Source organism: Temnothorax nylanderi, unplaced genomic scaffold, assembly GCF_030848795.1.
Source record: "Temnothorax nylanderi isolate EJ_2023f unplaced genomic scaffold, tnyl_v1.0 TNYL_tig0954_pilon, whole genome shotgun sequence".
Taxonomy (NCBI): domain Eukaryota; kingdom Metazoa; phylum Arthropoda; class Insecta; order Hymenoptera; family Formicidae; genus Temnothorax; species Temnothorax nylanderi.
The window spans coordinates 32,203-49,745 of NW_027250016.1; the positions used below are offsets into that span (position 1 = coordinate 32,203).

The 17,543-nt window shown below is 40.2% G+C and overlaps 2 protein-coding genes and 1 long non-coding RNA gene across 3 annotated transcripts in view; all 3 read right to left on the bottom strand.

The window, feature by feature from the left end:
- The window catches only part of LOC139786092 (uncharacterized), a 29,018-nt gene extending 22,948 nt beyond the window's left edge, over nucleotides 1-6,070 (bottom strand). Inside the window, exon 1 of the long non-coding RNA XR_011722174.1 lies at nucleotides 5,990-6,070. This is a non-coding gene — a long non-coding RNA (uncharacterized lncRNA). The remainder of the gene's footprint in view (nucleotides 1-5,989) is intronic.
- Nucleotides 6,071-13,535: 7,465 nt separating this feature from the next.
- On the bottom strand, nucleotides 13,536-15,584 carry LOC139786093 (uncharacterized). The gene has a single exon (XM_071725251.1). The coding sequence runs from the start codon at nucleotides 15,582-15,584 to the stop codon at nucleotides 13,536-13,538; it is 2,049 nt and encodes a 682-aa protein (XP_071581352.1).
- On the bottom strand, nucleotides 15,553-17,179 carry LOC139786091 (uncharacterized). Its single transcript, XM_071725249.1, has one exon. The coding sequence runs from the start codon at nucleotides 16,965-16,967 to the stop codon at nucleotides 15,669-15,671; it is 1,299 nt and encodes a 432-aa protein (XP_071581350.1). The 5' UTR covers nucleotides 16,968-17,179; the 3' UTR covers nucleotides 15,553-15,668.
- Between the last annotated feature and the right edge of the window lie 364 nt (nucleotides 17,180-17,543).

Below are 17,543 nucleotides of genomic sequence, written 5' to 3' on the forward strand. Positions count from 1 at the left end.
CAATTGTGTACATAATAGAAATTCAAGTATTTAAATTGCGTACATAAGTAAAATTCGGGAATTACAATTATGTACATAATTTTAATTCCCGAAAATTTTTTATGTCATAACGTAAAATAAATTCAGAATTAATATTTTGTCTAGACATAATTGTAATTCTGCATTTTCAATTATAGCTTAACAATAATTCGATAAATTATAAGTATGTCTAGACACAATAATAATTTCTTTTCTTTGAGTATCAATTTAATTTGGTAGAATTTTTATGATGGTATTAAATAGTAAAATGGCATGCCGTATACGCACACGCAAAAAAATAATAGTGCTAAGAAAACCAATTTCTCAGTTTTCTCTTCTTTTAAGTAACGATGATCTTTAGAAAAAATGTTTTCTTGATAATATTACTTAAAATAAATAATATTCTAAATTCTAATTATTTAGTTCTTCAGTTAAGAATATAAAATTAAAACAAAAATTCGATTTGCTAATTATTTTGATAGGAGAAGTCAAGGCTATGAGGGTCAGACGCAGATCACAGTGCGTAATATCAGAAATAACTGATTTATTCGTTGTTTTGATACATTACATCGATCCGTACGTTTCGGCTCAGCTTTGAGCCATCTTCAGCGGTAGTTAGTTACAGAAGTTAAATTACACGTTCTCCGTACCGTATGGTGAGTAGTTTACTGATTCAAAGTATCAGAAACATTGACCAATTGATCCATATCTTTAAATTTGTTCAATTAATATTAAGATATTAAAAAAATCCCTTAGAAAACTCACCATTCGGTCTGAAAAACGTGGAATACAGAGCCATTTACATAATAAATACTCTCTGCGAGAAGACTTGACGATCTTGTCGACACGACACACAATGATATGAAAAGTCTTGCAAGAAGAGGCATGTCGTAGGTCAACACACCGGCGAGGATTATAACAAAGCACGATTTGACACCGTCACAATATTACATGTACCAATAGTAAAACCCCGATTTGCCAACGACCAAAGTTCATGAGCATGGATTACAATTTGCTCAAAACCGTGACATATGCATGATGCAAAAAATCCGTGTCATTTTGAGACGGTGTCAAATCGTGCTTTGTTATAATCCTCGCCGGTGTGTTGACCTACGACATGCCTCTTCTTGCAAGACCTTTCATATCATTGCTGTGCATGTGTCGTGTCGATAAGATCGTCAAGTCTTCTCGCAGAGAGTATTCATTATGTACATGGCTCTGTATTCCACGTTTTTCAGACCGAATGGTGAGTTTCCTAAGGGATCTTTTTAATATCTCAACATTAATTGAACAAATTTACAGATATGGATCAATTGGTCTATTTTTCTGATACTTTGAATCAGTATACTCACCATACGGTACGGAGAACGTGTAACTTAATTTCTGTAACTACCGCTGAAGATGGCTCAAAACTGAGCCGAAACGTACGGATCGATGTAATGTATCAAAACGACGAATAAATCAGTTATTTCTGATATTACGCACTGTGATCTGCGTCTGACCCTCATAGCCTTGACTTCTCCTATTTTAATCTCGAGGGTCCTCATATTACTTTATTTATTATTTTGACTTTTCTTTGATAAAATTTTATTATGTTCTTTGAAGGAGTATAAATTCTTCTTTCGAGTACATGATAAAGACTCTTTCTAAAATTTGTACATTTTAAGACTATCATCAAGAAAATATTCTTTCTTAAAGACAACCGTTACTTACTAAAAGAAAAAAAGTAAATTGAGTAATCGCTTTTTTAAGCAGTACAATCGATATGTTCCTGTGTGTATGCATGTACACACGTATGTACATACGTACGCACAAAAAATTTTTCTATGTTGTTAGAAAATTTTATTTCTGTTTAAAAAAGGCGAGAAACTATCATCGCTCAGGACGGGGGCCCGGCGTTACGCGCCGCTCGTGCGTCGCGGCGTGTCATCATCGCCGCTTGTAGTAAACAACTGCCCGCGCGCCGACCGCGGGGCGGCCGCATCTCACCGCGCATCTCACCGCGCGCTTGGAAAAAAGGGCCAATACGGCGATTTTTAATCATTAATAACTCATCAACTATCGCGAAAATTGCAAAATGGTACATGACTTTTCGACTCAGTTTGGCTCGCTCTATCTAAATATGAGAAAAGTACCAAACATTCAGTGACACCCTGTATAAGCATATATGATTATATATGATCAGATCAGAATATCGCATCTCAAAGTATCCGATAGATGGCATTCGATGTAATCTGTTTCTCGTATTTAAAATTTGACAAACAGTGTTATAAGAACGGCATCAAAAAGACACGACACTGTCTCGCGCTATTCTCGCGCGACGCTGTCTCGGAGCGACACAATTTTTGTATCAGTTATATCGTGAAGTCCACTCTTATAATAAAGTGGTATATGATCATACATGGACATATATGTTAAAATGCATACGTATCAGATCACACCTGATGAAATACGGATGTGTCAGTTCGTACCTGATCATACCTGATCAAATATTAACATATACAATAATACCAGATCATATATCCTCAGATCTGCCCAATTTCCATATCTGACCATACATGTCCAAATTGATATGATCATATATGATCAGATATGAATATTTTTTCCCGGGAAAGGTCATTCTACTACGACAGTTTTATAATTACATAGATTATTTGTGGGATAAGCTTTCCGAACATATCAAGGCAGATTCGGAGGTTCAGCAATATCGTCGCTGTTTAATACATTATAATTTGCCGAGTCAGCAAACCCACATCGACGGTCCGCCGCCGTTGATAAAAAACTGCGGCGAATGCCACCGAAGGGGTCGAGGTCTGTTAAATCGCGCGATAAACGCGCTTTCGATCGAATTACACATTCCCGGCTATCAATTTTGCGGTCCGGGAACTCATTTAGAAACACGATTGGCAAGAGGTGATCGGGGTATTAATCCATTGGACGCAGCGTGTCGCGAGCACGACATAGCCTACTCGCGTAGCAACGATCTCGCAGAACGACACGTGGCAGACAATATACTCGCCGCGAAAGCGCGAAAACGTGTCACCGCGAACGATTCGACTCTCGGAGAGAGAGCTGCAGCTACAGCCGTCTGGGCGGCCATGAAGGCTAAAACGAAACTTGGTATGGGTTTGAAAACTAAGAAAAAGAAAAAGAACAAGCGAATACTTCCGGTAGCGAAACACGGCGGTATTCTGCCGATCCTGCCGTTATTAGGGGTTCTCGGCTCGTTGGTCGGCGGAGCGGCGGGAGTCGCAAAGGCCGTGAATGATAACAAAGCCGCGCGGCGTCAGCTGGAAGAGATGCAACGTCACAATCGCGCCATGGAAGGTCACGGACTTTATCTCGCTCTGTACAAACGCGGACGGGGAGTCTCGAGAAAAAAAAAACGTCGAAGAGACGCTAAAAATCCCCAAGGGTGTAACTACCAACGTACAACTGCAACAACTGGAAAAACGTATGCGCATTCCATATTTTAGAGGTATTTTCATGCGCGACTCGTTACCGATCGGCGGTATACGTCGAAACGAGAGCGGTATCGTGAATTTGGATAATACTGACTGAGGGACCGGGTACTCACTGAGTGGCGTACGCGAAGAGGGGAGATCGTGCCATATATTTCGACAGTTTTGGCAATCTTCGACCACCGAGAGAATTGGCGCAGTATCTAAAGAACAATGTAATAGAGTACAATCGCACGCCTTATCAGCGATACAATCAGAGCATATGCGAACAACTGTGTCTGCGTTTTCTACAGTCGGTTGACAATCAATTTAAAGACCGGCGTTACGCTGTTTAATCTCAGTATTCATTCAAACATGTCACTGACATTTACGCTCACCGGCAAGAGCAGCATCCTCGCGGTAAGCTACTTTCCCGCCTTGGATTTGAGCGATGGCGATTACGAGCTCGGTCTGACAGATTTTGAAACCTATCACACGATACCGAATGTAAATTCGTCGAACAATAAATTCTACTATGACGACGACGACAAGGAGATTACCATTCCCGAAGGATCGTACGAACTGCGTGATATAGACATGTATCTGAAACGCGCTATTTTATGGAACCAATCCAGTTATGTCTCGACAAACGAAGATGAACCGCACCCATTGATTATTATTCGGGCTAATAACAATACGATGAAGAGCGAAATCAAGTGCGCTTATCGGATAAATTTCACCAAACCGAACAACATTGGATCGCTGCTGGGATTTTCAGCGAATCGCGTGCTGGAATCGCGACAATGGCACGAATCGGATGTTCCGATAAATATCATCAACGTAAACATCATTCGCATAGAGTGTAACGTGACCGCGGGTGTAGCAACGACAAGTACGTGCACACGATACACGAGTTTTCACCGAGTGTGCCTCCAGGATATAAGATATCGGAAACGCCGGCACAGATCATTTACCTTCCGATCATTGTACGGAGCATTTCGGACTTGACGCTTCGCGTCGTGGATCAGGACGGTCGATTGATTGATTTTCGTGGAGAGGAGATCACCGTTAGACTGCATGTACGAAGACGACAGCGATAACGTGGGTTGCTCGTACTGAACGAAGCTGAGCAGGTGCAACAGACGAGAAACAAAATTAGAGAGACAATCCGATCGCCAAAGAAGAAACTCACTGCGTCGAACGTTGAATTTTTGAAATCATTGGGTTTCGTCGTACGAAATGGCTAATATCTTAAACATTGAAGGTGAACCGATCTTTGACGACAGCGTCGTCAAGATTGAGACACACACGTACAATCCGTACGCCAACACAACGTTCGGACATAACGATGAGATAAGAATACCCATATAACAGCAGGATTTATACACGTTGCCGTGCGAGAGCTTTCTCTACGTTGAAGGAAGATTGACGATAAAGAGAAAAAATGACGAGTCTGAGACAACGCTTGCGAATAATTGCGTGGCGTTCATGTTTGATGAAATTCGATACGAGCTCAATGGCGTGGAGATTGATCGCAACAGAAACGTTGGAATAACCAGTACCATCAAGAACTATGTATCGTTTACAAATGACAAAGCAAAAATTATGCAAAATGCTGGATGGGACATTTCATCTTTTCACCCGGAGGGATATTTCAACTTTTGCGTACCGCTCAACACATTGTTGGGCTTTTGTAAGGATTACAAACGCATGGTTGTTAACGCTCGTCACGAATTAATTTTGATACGAGCGCGCAGCGATAACAATTGCATTGTAGGAAATCCTGCGACGGAGCCGGAAATTGAATTGTTTAAAGTACAGTGGCGAATGCCTCACGTCACATTAAACGAGATCAATAAGCTATCCATGCTACGGGCCTTGGAAAGCGGGCAATATCTTAGTGTTAGTTTCCGTTCGTGGGATCTGTACGAGTACCCCATGTTGCAGAGCACGACCAAGCATTCGTGGGCCGTCAAAACGGCGACTCAGCTGGAGAAGCCGCGGTACGTTATCTTTGCGCTGCAGACCGGGCGCAAGAATATCATGTCGCAAGATGTTAGCGTATTCGATGACTGTAACTTGACTAACGTGAAACTTTATCTAAACTCTGAATTTTATCCGTACGACGACTTGAATCTGGATTTTGGCAAAAATCGATACGCCGTCCTTTTCGATATGTATGCGCGTTTTCGTAAAGCTTATTACGGATACGACTGCTTCGATACGCTTTGCACCGTGGTTACATTCCTGACAAAAGGGCCTTTTGTTGTCATTGATTGCTCGCGACAAAACGAATCTGTCAAGAGCGCCACCGTGGATGTGCGAATAGAATTTGACTGTAAAGAGAATGTACCGGCAAATACTACCGCTTATTGTCTCATCTTGCATGATCGCGTAATCAAATACTGTCCGTTGTCGAACGTAGTGCGCAAAATCATGTAAATTGCAATATCAGCTGGTATTGCGATATAAGAGGCACTGATGTACCGCGATAAGATACAGATTGTTCCGTTGTTTCGTCATGATCGTACCAACGTTTGTTGATCTGCAAGGATTCGCCGTCGGGATGAAATTTGTCGTAAAGGAGGTGGCGGTTCTGAAAAACGGGACCGTTTTGGCGCATTACATTTTTACATGTCCCATGCCATGGAGTCTCCTCATGAAATCCGACAAGTCATGCGCTTCCTGGTTGATTGCAAATCACCATGGACTACGATGGGAGGATGGAAACGTGCCGTACAGCATGGCGAAACATCTAATTACATCGGCCGTGCTTGGAGAGGGCGACGAGACGTCGACTCTTGTGTACGTCAAGGGATGCCAGAAACGAGAATGGCTGGTGGATCTGCTTGAGAATAAAACGAGAAAAAATCTAAACATTGAGACTTTGGATGCCGATTACGAAGATATCGAATCTTTAAATAATCTAGATGTTACTAATACTATACGATGTGAAAAACATGTTAAGAATTGCGCATTACAAAATGTATTAAAAATATTTAACTGGTCGCAACACCAGAAATAATTATGATTTTTTAAAATAAACTATATATGTATATATAAATGCTTTATTTCCTTTTCCCACATAGTTTGTAGTATAATATAGATGTTTTAGTTGTTCAAAAGGTGTTTTAAAGATGTTTTAGTTGTTTGATAGTTGTTTTTAAAGATGTTTTAGTTGTTTGATAGTTGTTTAAAAGATGTTTTTAAAGACGTTTTAGTTGTTTTGAAAGACGTTTTAACGATGTTTTAGTTGTTTAAAAGATGTTTTAACGATGTTTGATAGTTGTTCAATAGCTGTTTTAAAGATGTTTAAAAGATGTTTTAACGATGTTTGATAGTTGTTCAATAGCTGTTTTAAAGATGTTTTAGTTGTTTGATACTTGTTCAATAGCTGTCTTTTTTCTCGCAAGAATTATTTTCGTATAACATAATATGCCTCAGATAAATCACGCGCATCCTCGCTTCTCATTTTATTCGATAGCGGTTCAGAGTATCCACCCGCGATTGCAAGATGCAACGGTAAGTAGAAGATTATTTTTCATGACAGCTAGTTTTTGATAATATAATATGTCACAGATAAATCACGTACAACCCTCTCTCTACATTTTTCGTTCCCTATAAATTGAGCTCTGCCTCGGGTCAGAGCACAGTCTCTCTTTGCAAACATACGGCTTATTACATACATTTTGTTACATAACTGCTACATAATGGCTTATATTGAAGATGTGATTCAAATATCTTATCCTGCGACTGGGGTGTGTATAACAATTCGCGATTAAAGTGTAAATTTGTAAATATTAACTGGTATATAACTTTTACAGATAGTATGGGTTGATAACATACCCATCGTTGAGGTGCGCGTTACAGACATGGTGAGAATTCGAATTCTTCGTGGCCGGGTATGTATACTTCATATCTTTATATTTTTAACATTTTTTTAATTTTATGTAATCTGATTTCAGCGACAGATATATCGTGATGAGGTGAGAATCGATGGCTTCTTGAATTTGGAGCATCAAAGGTGGACTCGCTATTTCAGATCGATTGATCGTGAAGCCAACGATCTAATATGGGAGCAGAGCGGCGAGGAAGACATATTCGACCTACAAATTTTGTGCGGAATGCGTATCTACGAGCCGGAAATTTGGTAAAATTATTTTAAAAATACTTCAAATACATTATTTGAAGAAATGTATAACTTCAAAATTTAAAATATAAAAAAACAATTTTTAAAATCTGTATTTGTTTTCCGTTATTTCGCCGATTCCATTCCCTTTAGATAAGCTAGTAATAGTGATGCTTAAATAGGGCAAATAATTTTATAATAATAGTAAAAAAAAAGATTATATATGATTCATATAAAACATTATAATTTAAATATGTTTAAAAAAGCTTAACATATAATATTATTTATACATTAAATAAGTTTAAATATAATGGAGAATGAACGAGATCACCCGAGTTGGAGCGAGAAGACGCGCGCGAACGGGGAACGGGAGCGAGAGGGACCGCGCGAACGAGAAGACGCGCGCGAACGGGGGCCGGGAGCGAGAGGGACCGCGCGCTAACGAGAAGACGCGCGCGAACGGGGGACGGGGGCGCGAGAAAACATCTACGAGGGGGAGATAACGCGAGCGGGAGCGTGCCGTGTGACGTCACGCGGACCGGCGCGGCCGTTGCACGCGGGCCCCTCTCCCGCGGCGCGGCGAAAACGCGAACGCGGGTCCCCTCACCCCACGGCGCGGCGAAAACGCGAACGCGGGTCCCCTCACCCCGCGGCGCCCGAAAACGCGGTACCTCCCTCCCCCTCCCCGCGGCGCCGGAAAACGCGAACGCGGGTCCCCTCACCCCGCGAACCCCTCCTCCGCGGCGCCCGAAAACGCGGTATCCCCTCCCCCCGCGGCGCCCGAAAACGCGAACGCGGGTCCCCTCATCCCGCGGACCCCTCCCCCGCGGCGCCCGAAAACGCGGTACCCCCCTCCCCCTCCCCGCCGAGGCGCAGCAAAAAAACGCGAACGCGTTACCCCCCTCTTCCTCCCCGCCCGCGGCGTGGCAAAAAAAAACGCGAACGCGTTACCCCCCTCCCCCTCCCCGCCCGCGGCGTGGCAAAAAACGCGAACGCGGTACCCCCCTCCCCGCGGTATACCCCCCCCCCCCCCGCGGTACCCCCGCCCCTCACCCCCCTCGGAGCTCCATGGTTAGAAGCCGCCTAGAGGACGACCACGACGGCTCGCGCCGCCACGGAAGCCTCGCAGCAAGGAAGATCCGCGGGAGGCCAAGGCACGGGACCGAGCTCGGATCCCCGGGACCGGCGCGAGAACGCCGATCGGTTCACCTCGCCCAGGCCCGGCACGTCAGCCAAACCCGCTTCCCGACCAAGCCCGACACGCCCCGCTCCTCAGAGCCAATCCTTATTCCGAAGTTACGGATCCAATTTGCCGACTTCCCTTACCTACATTAGTCTATCGACTAGAGGCTCTTTACCTTGGAGACCTGCTGCGGATATGGGTACGAACCGGCGCGACACCTCCACGTGGCCCTCTCCTGGATTTTCAAGGTCCGAGGGGAAGATCCGGACACCGCCGCAACTGCGGTGCTCTTCGCGTTCCTACTCTGGGCAACCAGTCATTCCCTGACGACGGCAAGGAACCCCGAGAGGAAGCAAACTTCCGGTAAGGTTGCCTCGGGTAATTTCGAGTACATGTAAAGCCACGACACCGCTCTCCGGGTCGCGCTCTCGCTCGGGAATAATTTCGGTAATTAGTGTTATCCGCCGACAAGGCGTTTATTTAGCGATCGACAGCGAAAGCGAGGGGCGCCGGAATGGTTTTGTGGCCACGGGATCGCAACCGAAATTTGCAAGCCCTTGGAGATCGCGGTAGGCGCTCACAACGGGCTTCGATGTAGCGAATTCGCCATTTCTCGCGACTTCCGTGTTCGCGACCGCGTGCTTCACGGCGTCGGAATGCGTGCCGCGGAAACTAAGGTTTCACGCGCCATTACCGTGATACCCCTGTTCGATATTTAATTGCGTTCAGATATTACTCGCGTTGAACTATTATTCGCGTTAGAATATTATTCGCGTTCGGTTGTTTCTCGCGTTAGAATAATTGCGTTCAGATATTACTCGCGTTGAATTATTACTCGCGTTGGGTTATTACTCGCGTTCGGTGGCGTTAGGATATTATTCGCGTTACTACTTGCGTTAGGATATCACTCGCGTGGGATGCCTAATGGCGTTAGACTATTACCTGCGTGAATTATCATTTGCGTTTGAATGTTATCCTTTCCGTTTGCGTCAGATTTAGTGTTTCGTGTCCTCGTCTATTCCGTGTAATCGCGTGCGATGTTCCACGTTACGCCTAGCGTTCTGGCGTTAGATATTGCGTCGTCGTGAGATTCTCGCGAACATTATACCCCGTAGTAAGGGCCGTGCGATCATTCGCGTTAGGTTTAGGATCCATTGGCGACAGAATCCCTTCGCGATTGTGACAATTGCGTTCTTGCGCGCCGAGCGTGGCGCTGTACAGTATAATTTGCGTTCATTACTCTGGATTATTATTGCGCCTTGGGTTCTGTTCTACTGTGTTTAATTCAAGTTCAAAATTTATCTTTCTTTCATGCTACGTTATCTAATTTTGTTAACTCAACCTTGGTAATATCATCTAATGTCTGACCTAGTCAGTTTCGTTTCTGAGTTCCGCGATTTAATCATTCTCTTTATTTTTTTTGTTTAATATTTACTCTATTATTTACAATAAACCTTGTTCTTAATTTTCATTAAATATGTGAGTGTGTGATTTATGCGTCACCTCGCCGAATCTTGCGCTGCCCTTCATCAACCCCGCCCATAACCGTTAGGTCGAGCTGGCCGATCTCTCGCACACCGGATTCATTGCGTTTTGCGTTTCTTTCGGGTGTTCGCGATCTTAGCGTACTTAGTGGACGCGTCTGGCGCCCAACACTACAATTTCGTGTCAAATTGCCGGACTGTGCGAGGAATCGTCGGAGAGGCTCACCATCCTTCTCTCCCTAACCCTTTTGATCCGTCGTGCGCCTCGGGCGTGAGAAGACGTGACAACACTTATCTGTAAAGGTCGACTTAATAACTAACGTATTACTATATTCTGCGGCTTAAAAATAATTATGTTTTCTTCTCCCTATCTGTACTGTCTTCTGCTTCGTCTACCCCAATTATAATTAGCTGACGACAATCTGTATAAGAACCTCAAAAATATCCCTAATATATATCGCTAGTGTAAAATAAATGTATATCTCAGATCCATTAATTATATTCGCTAAATGTAAGTTTTATTGTTCATGTATATCGCTAATGTGAAAGGTATCTCGGATCTATTAGTTAAATATAAAATATGTGTATTTAAAGTGTTTATGAAAAATCCAATTTAATTGAGCGTCACACTCCGACTGTATCCTCTCTATCTCCGTTTCGGGTCACATCTCCCGCATAATTCGCGTCTTATCTAAAAAATTAATATTTAGGTAATTATCCATTACTTAAAATTTAGTAATTCGTTAGATTGTAGATCTTTTCTAATTAGTAGATTATTAAAATAATTAGTAGTTTGTCAAAAGTGAATTACTACTCATTTGAAAATTAATAATTAGTGGAAAATTATTATTAATTTTTTCAATGATAAATAATTATCTCAAGTAAATGTATATAAGCACAACAAGAGAACCAATCCGCATTGCGGAAAAGCGACAACAATATTTCGATAGATTCGAGTATCGATGACATGCCTTTTTTAGAAGAGGATGCGTAACACTACAAAATGCATGATATCAGTACAAAATTACCTTTTTCAAAAAAGGTAAAAAAAGGGTGCCAAGTACACGCGTGGTTCTTACCTCGAAAAAAAAACCAAGTGGTAGTATCATTAATTTTAAATTCAAAAATAAATAAAATCTATTCTAACCTAGGTGGTAGTAGCTTTAATTTTTTTTAACAAAATTATTAAATTACAAAATTGTTACTTTATTCAATCCAAGTGATATCTACTTCGAAAAAACCTAAATAACAAGTGGTATCTATTTAAAAAAAAAATATGTGAAATCTTTTAATACTGCGCCAATTACAAAGAGAGAATATATATATATATATATATACATATATACCTTAACAAAATTATTATTATATCACAAAATTGCGTTACCAAACTCAATCCAAGTGATACGTACCAACCTAAGTGATAGTAGCCTTATTTCTCCTTAACAAAATTATATCACAAAATTGCGTTACCTAACTCAACCTAAGTGATATGTTATTTCAAAAAAATAAATGAAATCTTTAAACTACGCCAACTACAAAGAGAATATATATATTGCTTTAAAATAATTGTAGTGCAACTACTCTTAAAAAATAAAACAAAATTGTGTTACCTAACTCAACCCAAGTGGTATGTATCTTTGTATTCCTGAGGGTCTTTCTATCAACCCAAGTGGTAGTAGTTTTAATTCTCCTTGATAAAATTATAATATTACAAAGAATCATTTTAATCACAAAGAATTAAAGAGGTAACATCTATATCTATACTATTATTATAAAGCAACAGAGTTTGCAGCCTTTTTTGTTCGCTATGATCTCGGAAATTATTTGACCGAATTTTTACCAAAAGTATATGAAATAGGGGTAGAATTTTTCGGGGAATGTTATAGAGTGTATATTTTTGCGTTACCGATTTTCTGGAAAACGGTTTTCTTAATTTTTCTAATTTTTCGAGAAATAATTGACCGAATTTTAAAGAATTGTACATAAAACAGGAGTAGAATTTTCCGGGGAGTGCCATAAAGTGTATAATTTTTTGTTACCGATCTTTTTGGAAACCGGTATCAGAAGTTTTTCGAATTCGCCTTTTTTTTGTTCGCTATGATCTCGGAAACCAATGGATCGAATTTTTACTAAAAGTATATGAAATAGGGGTAGAATTTTCCGAGGAGTGTTATAGAGTGTATAGTTTTTTGTTACCGATTTTCTGGAAACCGGTTTTTTTAATTTTTCTAATTTTTCGAGAAATAATTGACCGAATTTTAAAGAATTGTATATAAAATAGGGGTAGAATTTCCCGGGGAGTGCTACAAACTGTATAGTTTTTCGTTACCGATCTTTTTAGGAACCGGTATTTTTTTGGAAATTGGTTACAAAATTTTTCCAATTTTTAAGGAAATAATTGAGTGAATCTCAAAGTATTGTATACGACGGAATTGCATTTCAGTCGATAAAAAAGTAATATTTTCAATTTATAGCATTTTAGAGAGAGAGAGAGAGAGATTGATTGATTGATTGAGCTTTATTAGCCTTCTCGGCTATTTTTTACATAAAATATCCTTAAATTAATTCCTCTACATGAGGTACAATATATTCTCTTAACCTACGTTTGAATGGTTCAATTCTTTCGCATTGTTTAATTTCTATCGGTAGGGCGTTATACATATTCAAACCTTCATAAAATAGACTTTTCTGTGCGCTTCTCGTCCTGCGATATTGAATTCTAATATTCTCAGCCTGCCTCGTTTGCCGTCCACTCACATCTCCTACTATTTCTATTCTATTACTTAAATGTTTTGGCATTATGCCTCTTACTATCTTAAAAATAAAAATACATACATTGTACATTAGCCTCTGTCTTACATTCATAAACTTAAGAGTTTGCAGCATCAATTCTACCTTTGTATATCGCGAGCATTGCAGTATGACTCTCATGGCACGGTTTTGTGCCACTTGCAGTCGATTCAGTTGCGTTTCACCCATGCCTACTAACATCGTTGCGCAATATTCAAAGTGAGGCGCTATGATAGACTTATACACAGCACATCGAGTGTACACCGATATATCATTTCCTATTCTATTCAGAAAACTCACTTTTTTCCCTATTTTCTTTAACATATAATCACAGTGATTCTCCCAACGGAGTTTACTATCGATCATTACACCCAGATGTTTCGTTATTTCGACACGCTCAATTATAGTTCCATCCAAACTTTTTACTATTATGTCTGTTTTTATTTCTTTCCTTATACTTCTAACTATCATATATTTGGTTTTATCTGCATTCATTTTAACATATTCACATTCATCCATTCTTCAAGTATACCGAGCACCATATTTAGTTTTATTTCTAATTCCTCACAACTTTCACCTGTTACACTTGCGGTCGTGTCATCTGCAAATAATCTAAATATACTTCCCTCCGGACAGACTTTAACTATATCATTTATATACAAAATAAACAATAGAGGTCCTAATACGGATCCCTGTGGCACGCCATATATTGTCTCAATTATTTTAGAACATATATCATTGAATCTAACTTGCTGCTTTCTATTACTTAAATACGATATTATCCATTCCAACACCACTCCTCTTATTCCATACTGATATAATTTTTCCACTAATCTTACCCTATCTATTGTCTCAAACGCTCTTCTGAGATCCAGGAATAACACCCCCACCATTTTTTTCTCCTCAATTATCAACTTCCATTCCTCGATAAAACTTTGAATTGCTGTCTCACACGACTGCTGTTTCCTAAATCCCGATTGGTATTCGGTTATTATTTCATTGTCTTCTAGAAATTTTTCCAACTGTTTTTTTACAACTAACTCTAATACTTTTTCATATATCGGTAACATATTAATCGGTCTATACTCGCTCGCTTTTTTTGGTTTGTTTACCTTTGGTATCGGTATTATCGTGGATGTTTTCCATCCTTCTGGAAATTTACCTGTCCTAAGCGAATCATTTATTACCCCAACAAACTCATCTTTTATCACAGGTAGCACCATTTTCAGTATATTACTATTTATCCCTTCCTCTGTTCCGTTCTTTCGTGGTAGTTCCCTAACAATTTGTTCCAGGTCTCTTGCGCTAATTGACTCAAAATTTTCCATAATCCCCTTATTCTCAATTACATAAATAGGTCTCTTATCTGTGCCTTTTATCCCCTTATTACTAATAGATTGCACAATGTTACTAATACTTTTTACATAATATGTATTAAATTTATCAGCTATATTGCATTCTTCCATGTCTTCTAATATTTCAAAATCTACATTATCGATGTTTTCTGAACCCCTTTGCTCACCCTTAATTAATTCTTTCAAAGTTTTCCACATCTTTGTAGGATCCCTCCTATTGTTATCTACCATATTCTCATAATATTCTTTCTTTTTTGCCCTGATAAGTTTTACTACTGCATTTCGTTCATTCTTGAAATATTCCCAGTCCTGCTCCTTACCTGTGCTTATTGCTCTACTGTGAGCCTCATCCCTTCTATCTGCTGCCATTCTAATTTCATCTGAATACCACTTTTTCCCTTCCCATACTTTCGGAATCTTGAACTTTTTCTTAGGTGCTACAGTGTCCAATACACTTACTATACTATTAACAAATCTCTCCGCCCTTATACTTATATCCAGCCCTTGACCTTGCTCAGTTCTTTCTTCCATTATTCTAAGAAATTCATCTACATTAAATTTACTATAGTCCCTGCCTCTAAATTCTTTATATTTATTTCCCTTTTTATTCATATTAAATTCTACTTTTAGCCATGCATGGTCCGTTATTTTAGGTTTCTCGTTCACTTGTACCTTTATTTCCTTATTCGAAAAAATTAAATCTATGCTCGTTCGACTATCTTTTGTAACTCGCGTTGGACAATCAACATACTGCCTCATCCCTAAGCTTTGCATTACCGTTAATAATTTCTTTGTGTAAAATGAATCTACCATTATATCTATATTAAAGTCCCCTATCACTATACAGTCGTACTTTATTATTAAATCTTCGACCGTATCTTCCAGAAATCTCACGAAATCGCCATTTGACGCACTCGGCGAATGATACACTACTGCTATTATACCTTTAAACAAATTCTCTCTCAATTCTACCACCACGCACCAACAGTTTGACACTATCTTTTTCTTATCAACTATCCTAAATTTAATATCCTCCCTAACATATAACAGTACTCCTCCTGTATTTCTATTTTCAGCATCACATCTAACTATACTGTACCCCGGTACATTGACCTCACTATCCTCAATTTCTACAGTCAATCTAGTCTCGGATAACGCTAGAATCGCAGGATTCACCCTCTTCATAATCTGATGTTGAATTTCATCCTTATGCGCCAAAAAGCTTTGTGCATTCGTATACCAGAGTAATTCCGCTTCTTCCTGTGGTTGCTATTTTGCATCTTCCCAGCCAGCTCTTTTTTTCTCCTCCTCCAGTACTTTCTTAAATGTCGGACATTCCGAATCCAGCGCCTCGTGTTCAACATTTATCTTCAAGTTGTATGTCTGATTCTTGTAGGTACAATTTACACACCTCTTCTTTGCCGTCGTACATTCATTCGCCTTATGATTTCCTGCACATTTATAGCATGTTTCCTGTCTCGTGCAATTCTTGGCAATATGATAATAGCCCCAGCATTTAAAACATCTTCTAACACTAATGTAATTAAATATAGGACACTTTCGCCATCCTAAATTTATCTTTCCTCTGTTTATTAGTGATTTATGAGTGCATTCATCCACTTCAATTATTACGGATCCTTGCTCAATATCCTTATTTTTTCCTCTTAAAATTTTCTTCACTAAGTGCATACAGCATTCCTCGCCAATTCTATTCTGCTTCTTGATTGTATCTAACAATTCATCATCCTCCATTTTCATTTCGTCTCCACCAACATTAATTATTTTAATCTTAGGTTTCCTCTTCTGTGGCTCAGAGACCTTGACCTCCTCACCCATTGCCGCTTGTACCGTCGCCTTTAGCTTTTCCTTCTCTTCTTCCGTCTCACATCCTAAGATCACTGTCCCTTTACCTCCCTTTCTTAATTTGGTAATTCCTATTTCCATCTTGGTTATATCAATTTTATCTTTAATTGTTTTCTTCGTAATTTCACTCTCTTGTTGTACTTTTGGTTTTATAATCAAGATATTTTCTTCTTTCCTTTCTTTAATCACATCGCTATATTTTCTTGTCGCTCCACCTGATGGTCCACATGCTCCTTGCGTTAACATTTTTCTTAATTCTTCTATTTCCTGTTTAATGCCTCCCATCTCCTCACGGACTATTTCTTTTATCATTGACTTGATCTCCTTTCTACATGCTGTCTCATCTTTTAATTCTTTCACTGTTTTTACAAGCCAATCTATTTTTCTATCAATATCCCCTGCTCCACTCGCGGCTGCTACTTTGTTCCCGCTGCTTGTCGCCGGACTCATTTTTGCAGGTCCCGTTGTTCTTCCTGCCAATGCCGCTGCTTTATTTATATCAGCTACTTTATCACCATCACTAATAATGAACTTCTCGAATGGGCCAGGACACGACACCAATTCGCGGTTTTTATCATAAATTTTGTGCTTAGATACACATCCTGGATGGAAGAAAAGCTTAACACAGGACTTACATGCGATTACTTCAGTTTTTATAGACTTCTTACATGCCGAGCATCGATACTCGGCGTATTCCTCGTTCATTCTGCTAATATCGGCAGATACAGTTAATTGACTCGTCACTTTCACACGTCACTTTCACACGTCAGCGTTTTGTGTTCGCCGCCGATGTCTACCTGTCGTACGAGGCTTTGATGACCTCTATACGAAATGCAGTTCTCGTGCCTATGTATCAGCATATTCCGGCTAGATAACACTCATGGCTAACCCCGGTCTATGCAGATATTCCTTACACAACTTTTTAACACTCTCTCTCACTTCTAAACCACCCAAAAATTAACACTTTTACGGAGCGATGTTTCACACGTCTGCTTCTGCTGAGAGAGAGAGAGAGAGAGAGAGAGAGAGAGAGAGAGAGAGAGAGAGAGAGAGAGAGAGAGAGAGAGAGAGAGAGAGAGAGAGGAGGAGAGAGAGAGAGAGAGAGGGGAGAGAGAGAGAGAGGAGGAGAGGGAGAGAGAGAGAGAGAGAGAGAGAGAGAGAGAGGGGAAAGAGAGAAGGGAGAGAGAGGAAAGAGAGAGAAGAGAGAGAGAGGAGAGAGAGAGAAGAGAGAGAGAGAGAGGAGAGAGCGAGAGAGAGAGAGAGAGAGAGAGAGAGAGAGAG

Coding starts and splice junctions, on each gene's coding strand:
- LOC139786093 (XM_071725251.1), bottom strand. CDS start 15,584: ATGAAGAGGGTGAATCCTGCGATTCTAGCGTTATCCGAGACTAGATTG.
- LOC139786091 (XM_071725249.1), bottom strand. CDS start 16,967: ATGAACGAGGAATACGCCGAGTATCGATGCTCGGCATGTAAGAAGTCT.